Source organism: Clavelina lepadiformis, chromosome 9, assembly GCF_947623445.1.
Source record: "Clavelina lepadiformis chromosome 9, kaClaLepa1.1, whole genome shotgun sequence".
Lineage (NCBI taxonomy): Eukaryota > Metazoa > Chordata > Ascidiacea > Aplousobranchia > Clavelinidae > Clavelina > Clavelina lepadiformis.
Window position 1 is genome coordinate 14568943 of NC_135248.1, and position 7548 is coordinate 14576490.

At 35.1% G+C, this 7548-nt stretch overlaps 1 protein-coding gene across 1 annotated transcript; it reads right to left on the reverse strand.

Annotated features, from left to right (window-relative positions):
* Nucleotides 1–432: 432 nt before the first annotated feature.
* On the reverse strand, nt 433–1590 carry LOC143470959 (RNA polymerase-associated protein RTF1 homolog). Its single transcript, XM_076969254.1, has one exon. It carries the CDS (start codon nt 1588–1590, stop codon nt 484–486), a length of 1107 nt encoding a protein of 368 aa, XP_076825369.1. The 3' UTR covers nt 433–483.
* Between the last annotated feature and the right edge of the window lie 5958 nt (nt 1591–7548).

Sequence of the window (7548 nt, forward strand, 5' to 3'; positions counted from 1 at the left end):
TGACTTCCTCTACTCCATTTATTGTAGAAAACTGCACAGTGACGACCAAGTTACTATTAGTTTTGTATGTGAGTTGGCCTTAAAGTTGCGAACCCAGCAACACTGCAGTTGAGAACCCGTGCTATCAACTCATATCACAACTTACTTATAAATTTGCGCTATTACACTCTTAAATGTTAACTAACAGTAACACTCCAATCTTTTATTCACTTGTTTGATAAAAATTGTAATTTTATTTCAATCAACGATTCTGGTAAAAACATTGCACACAAATATCAGCTCATTTACAATAAAAATAAATCTCACATATAAACACAATGGCTGTCAATTTGACTTACAATAAGGAACGACATCAGAGGGAACTTAATGTTTATATCTAACCCATGCGCTTTTTATTATCAGCCAGACTAAGTGATCGATGGCGTGGGTCCGAGTCAACACTCCGTGTATTTACTTTGGTTTCAATGATTTGCGAAACGTTCTTCAATCTTCCTTGCAGGTGTAACTGACACCGACTGAATGATTCTGTCGTTGATTGCGCAGGTAAGTGGGTCGTTCTTTCAGGTCATCTAATAGTTTGGTCAGTCTATCCACTTCAGCAGTGTCACGCCGCCACTGGGCCATTCTTCTCAATGCAAAATTGATTTGAGTCTTTTCGAACATAAGCTTGCTTATGCACGATTGCACTTTGTCGACGGCCGCTTGCTTCTTTGTGATGTCTTCGAAGCTCGGAAGACGCTCCCCCGCTTCTTCCATCGCTTGCCTCCACTTCAAGAACTCGGAATCGGTAAAGTCAGAATTGGACATACATTGAAGGGTGAAGACGCGCTTGTGCTGACCGTGCTTCAGCATTAAACCCACATTTGTCCGAACCTTTCCAAGCTGGTAAGATTTGACTGTTTGAACAACGTCCACTATTTCGGCCATTACATAAGGCGGCCTACTTTCCTCTTCACCAACCCAAACGCGGACGTAGCATCCCAAAACGGTTTCTTTGAAAATAGGAAAATGGATCCAGTCTTCCAAATTGAATCTTGACAATCGAATAGTTGATAGTTTGTCCTTGATAAGTAAAGGTTTACTTTTAACATTGTTTGCTCGACCATCTTTGTCTGATGTTTGAGCAACTTCTTCATCAAAGCCAGAATCTGAACAATGGGACACCATGAAGGCAGATCGGCTCCTGTACAGCGGCTTTTCATCATCGTCATTATGAGAGTAGACGTCACTGACTTGCAAATTCTGCTTTACCGCTTTGTTCTTCATTGGTTGTCTTTCCAATTTCAGATCGAGCACGATTCTGTTATGGTTCCCGTTTTTCTTTTTAATAATTCTCCATCTGTCAGAAGGTACCGATAAGATAGATGGAGAACTAGGGATGGATATGTTTGTGCTTTGCTTTGGTTTAAGTGCTTTTTCGTCAACAGATTTTGTTTTCGATGTCAACATTTTGGGTTTCGTCGAAGTGGTGCCGATCTTTGGACGTTTTGCTGCAGATAAATGACCTACTTGAGCAAGGTCTTCACTTTCGGTTTTATCTGAACCAGAGAAATCTGGATTCTTCCTTTTTCTATTCATTCTTTTCATCATTTTTGTTGCAGAAAGAGGATTTAATTTGTTTAATGAAATGCTACGACTAGTAAAACTTGATGCTATATTTGTAAAATAAAAACGTTTTGAATAACAAAATTTGGTTTAAAAATAAGCGAAATGAAACTAAACAAAAAGCTTGAGAAGCTTAAAATACTTTAAATTAATAAATAACTCCAATAGGTAAAAATCTACTTCATGCTGTCATGACGAGACTCATTACTTCAACTAAGATACAACGACAACTTTCAACTCAATATCGTTTTCCTTTGGCGAATCTATTACAATTACATTATTATGCTCACCTTAAATAACTTTCCTTGTCTGGTAAGTTGCTAAGCTGCCATGTAAAAATATGTGAAGCACTCTGAGTGAGCGGCAGAATAATTTATAGTGTCAGACGTTTACTATTGCAACATAAATAAATGTTATCCACCTGCGCTTAACAGAAGATAAACCGTGATGGCAAAGTTGTTAGGAACGATTACATCGGCGCAAGTAAAAATAAGCTTCGATCTGAAAACAACTTAGGTCTGATAAGATGATATTATCACCGTACATCTCATCAAGTTTAGAATGGTCTTCCAACCACGCAATGAAACCTTCGTCAACAAAATTCTCAAAACAGCTAGATTAAGCCTTTGGAAGATATGACGCTGATTGAACGACGATAAAAGCATGTTACTGTTAATTGTTACAAAGGATAGACCGACGGTAGAAAATATGGCAAAGAGCATCAAGTGAAAACGCCAAATGTCATTTTTGAATGTTTGCTTGTTTAAAGACAAATCTAATTATTTAATAAGGAATATTTCTTGGATATCCTTTGTGTAGTGAATTTTAAATGAATGTTAATATTTTTCAATGTTCTCTTGACATTTTGTTGTTGACGCGTCCTTTGTATAATCTGAAATCTGGTCTTTTAACTGTATAAATGAGATCCGTTTAGCATCCTCCCAGTTGACACCTGTATTCATCAGTAGAAGAATTAACATTCAAGAATCAAACAACAACGTCGCAAGGCTGTTTTCTGGGGCAATTCTGCCTGTATGTAAATAATCCAAGTTACAAGTAAACGTCGCCATTTAATATAGAAAAAAATTTACTTTAATGCGTTGGTTGTGTCGCGTTTGGCGGCAAGTGTCACGAGATTCTAGAAAAAAAACAATGCGCGACCGCTTTGACTCCAAACTGAAAAATATTTTGTCCGATTAAAATTTGTCTGCTCTCTTGGTTGCCGCTTCTGTTTTCCTAAAAAAAGAAAAAGCGGTTTTTATTAGATGAATGTTTTTCGCTTCTCGATTTTGGATCGTATTTGCAAAGTTTTGTGCTTTTCAAATTTGTCTCTAAATTCTTTTCTTGGTGTTTATTCATTGAGGGATTTTGATTTCGATTTCAGCATTTTGGGTTTCGTTGAATTGATGCCGATCTTTCGACGTTTTGCTGCAGATAAATGACCTACTTGAGCAAGGTCTTCACTTTCGGTTTTATCTGAACCAGAGAAATCTGGATTCTTTCTCTTGCTGTTGTTCATTTCGTCGATCAATAAATTCAATGCTATGATCAGAAAGAATACATATTTGTGACGAAATATGTCTTAATCGCTATAAAATGATATGAAAAAAATGTTTACAATCACAAAGCGCTTTAACCAGTTTAGTTTCCTTTTGTTTAAAAAATAGGATTTAATTTATTTAATAAAATGCTACAACTAGTAGAATAAGAACGTTTTGGATAACAAAACTTACTTTAAAAATGAACGAAATAAAACTAACTGAAAACCTTGAGAAGAAAATACTTTAAATTAATAAATAACACCAATGGGTTAAAATCTACTTGTTGTCGTCAGGGAATTGGACTCATCATTTCAAACACAACACCAAATTTAATAATAATTATTATTGCTTCCTTTGGCAAATCTATTACTCGTTGCTCAATTTAAACAACTTACCCTTTCTAGTAAGTTGCTAAGTTGCCATGTAAAAATATGTGAAGCACTCTGAGTGAGCGACAGAATAATTTATAGTGTCAGACGTTTACTGTTGCAACATGAACAAATGTTATCCACCTGCGTTTAACAGAAGATAAGACGATGTCCGCAAGGTGTTACCAACAAGTACGGCGATAACGGATAATTACGGCGCAGTCGGGAAGGTGTGAAGAACGATTACATCGGCGCAAGTACAAATGAACTTCGATCAGAAAACTACTCAGGTCAGATAAGATGATATTATCACCGTACATCTAATCAACCACGCAATGAAACCTTCCTCAAGAAAATTCTCAAAACAACCAGATTAAGCCTTTGGAAGATATGACGCTGCTTCAGTGACGATAAACACCAATTACTATTAAAAGTTAAAAAGGATAGAATGACGGTAGAAAATGTGACAAAGAGCATCAAGTAAAAATGCTCATAACTGGATAATTTAATTAATCAAAAACAATGTCATTAATTGTGCATTTTTGAAAGGCAGTACTCCTCATTGTAAGAATAACATTTTGTTAGGTTTATTCTTGATAAGTTATTTTTGTAGATTTCATAACTTGTGTGCTGATAGCAACTGGCTTGATTTTTTGTCTTCACCGCACTTTTTAAGAAAAATAAAATCAACGTAAATTACACAACTAGGCCTATTGAAATTTGTATTTCTGAAAAGAAAATTTATAATTGATTCGAGAACTTGGCTGATTTGTTTTTGATAAATGTTGAAGTTACATAATTTAAAATAGAAGCTGTTCATTGTCGTTATATAACACATGATGCCAGATCTCTGAAGCCTACGTCATAAAAGCAATAGCAATACAATAACTTAGCTAGGCCTGGACCTAGAGTACTAAATGGACATCTAGGACAAATGACTAGAAACACAAAGTCTGACTTGCTTAGACTACATAAAAGTAAATACGATTTTCTGAATAACAACGTATGTTGCTGTGATTGCGTTTAAACTAAAATCGATTTCAACAATTTATCACAATATTTATGATTTCTATAACAACACGTTCTGGCAGCTCCGCCCGTGTTTCCTAATTTAGCGCCTTTCCTGTTAGATGTCACGTTGAAACTTCAAAATTCTTTGCTTGAATGCTGTTGAGTGTGGTTAAAAATGTTATCCGAAGCAGAAGTATTTAACCATTTTTTAAATTAAGACTTTTTTAATGCAAAACCTTTAAGTTTTGTGTTAGCGCTTATTTGACTAAAATGTTATAGCTTCTAAGTTGCATGTTTTAAGATTTTGGGGATTTTCCATTTTCCCTTGTCATTTAGTTGTTGTTGAGCATTTTTTAAATTTCGTTATATCTTCTAGCACGTTTAATTTTTGCCTAGAATACATAATGGCAAAAATAAACAAAACGCTGTAAAATAAAAGATTAGGTCAGTTTTTAATTTATTATTTTGCTACATACTGCCTCGTGTGTTTATTTTGCATTGTGGCGCTTTGGTAAAAGGTCGTTTTGTCACTTTGTGTCATTGTCCAATCCGGGATTGCTTCCTGGATGCAAGTTGATCGTAATTTCATGTGAAGGTAAGTTACGATGACAGTTCTCAGAATAACTATTTTTTACCTGAATTTGTCATAGATTTTAATTTTAATCATAAGTAGGAAGATTGTGCACACATTGCTTGAATATATCAGCGGTAAATTTTGTGCAATCTTCCATTTTATAACTTTGTCATTCTGTTATTGGCCCCGAGGAGACGACAAAATAGTGCTGGTTGAATAATTTGAATAATGTTCAGATCAAAGTGGTAAAGCCTGGACTGATTTAAGCTTGATGAGTCGTTTCTAGTAGTGACAGCCCCAATCCGAAAGTACGGCAGTTTTGGACGAGAAATCGTTCGTGCAAAGACACATTAACTCTGATTTTTGGCGTGCATTGCCCACTCAATTCTTTGTTTAGTGTAATTTTTCCTTCAGACAACCATCGTTTTTTGTTTAGGCCTAGTTGTAAAAAATCAGTGTGATGATAAAATGTTATGTGTTCAGAGGCTGGTCTTACCTTATGTTAACTTAATTTACCTGTTGAATTATATTATATATACAATTATTTATTATTATTATTATTATTATTATATATTTATTTGACTCTATTTTTGCATGCGGTTAGAATACTTTTGTCAGCTGAACCTAACCTTTTGTCAGCTGAAAGGTTTCAATATTACAACAGATATAGGCCTAGGCCTAGTTCACAAAAAAGGTTTTTATTGTAGGCGCTGTACACTTTCTCAATATTACAAATAACCAAGAAAACTAGTAATACTACTGTTTATAAGATGTCTAATACATGAGTTACAATCACCATGACTAGCTTAGACAGCTCGTCTTTTGATTTTGCTGAATCACGCCGTTAACACTCTTGGTCTTGGTGATTCAATAAACTACATCTCGATCTCTCTCTCTGCTTGCTGGTAGAAGTGCGACGTTATAAAACGTGAAGCGATGGGAGTAAAAATGTTTGACAAGAAAAACGCAACATTTCAGAACAAGTGCAGTGAGAAAAACAATGTGCTGGTATTGGGAGTTACATTTAGTTAAAGCTGACACGTAGATTAATAATTATAATTAATCATAAAGTTAAGAAGCGGGCATTTCCAATAAAGACTTCTTATCAGCACAGTTGCTGGAAAACAACCTGGGAATGTACAAAAAGTAGTGTTCACACAACTTTATTCAGATCAAGTTTCCAAATATCAAACAACAGTTAAAGTGTTATCAAAAAACGAGTTGATCAACTTCAATTAATAACTAGAAAACGCTTTTCCAAGAAATGCTGAATGGTATTAAAAATGCCACCCAAGCCGCTACAGGTGTTGATCCTGGAGAACCTTAGTTTGCAGGTGTCACGTTTTTCACTATGTCTTGACTGTAGCAGTGTATGTCACAACGAAGATTAAAATCATGCTTAGAGTAGAGCATATGAGCAGATGAATGTGATAAAATAGATTGATATGACTGTAAGTTTCAACATGTAGGCTGGCCCATTCATAAATCTGTTTTGCAGTCCATGCCGCAAGTCTTGATCTAGTATTCAAGTGCACAACCATATGACATTAATTTGAGTAGCTGGGGTCTATTATATAACTTAGGCGTTCATTCACCCTTGTATACTAGATCCCCAATTTATTGTAGAGAATTTAAAAAATTAAATCTGCCACTAAAGAATAACTTGTAAACCAAGCAATCACTTTTGTTAGTACCTGGTAGCACCTGATTATAGAACATGTGACTCACATGGTGAATAATTTATCGATTTGTTTGAAGTGTTTATGTTCTAATTTTTTTTTGATCATTATTTTTTTATGTCTTTAGATTGCAAAGTGCACAATACTTGATTGGAACTAGTTCGTTTGCTGGAGATTCGTAGGATTACAACCGAGAACAGATAAGTTATAACATTTTGGTTACAAGCATTTTAAGTTAGTTTAAATCATATCTTTTAAAAGCACTTCGGAGAGTGCATCTATAGCTGCCATGATCATATTTTACTTTGAGGCGACATCGTCATGAATGTTGTTTTGTTGCTGTCTTTTCCTGATTTACTGGTCAACAAAAAGTTCTCATTTACATTTTATTCCCAAATATTAACTTATTTTAAAAAGTGGCCCCAGAATCGGCATAGGTAGTTAGGTTTTGAAGTGACTTTTGTAGTCAGTAAAAGTTTTTTTTTTCGTTTGGAATCTGTGTCACAGTAGGAAAACAATTAAAAACCTTGCATAGTACACTGTGTAAGGGTTGTTGACATATATTATTTCTCGCCTGTGTGAATTGAATTATGATGTCATCAGGAAAGATTCAAATTTTTGATTGTTTGTCCTCAGACGCCCAATTGGGTGTCCCTAGAAAATTTTGGATGCCCGGCTTGGTAAAACTCTTGGCCTGTTAACTGTGTAACTGTTGTTAACAGCTTTTCTACTATTCTTCCCTTTGCTGTAGTGCTCATAAATGCTTCAAG

Bases quoted from the DNA above. Each gene is read 5' to 3' on its own strand.
- LOC143470959 (XM_076969254.1), bottom strand. From the start codon at position 1,590: ATGATGAAAAGAATGAATAGAAAAAGGAAGAATCCAGATTTCTCTGGT.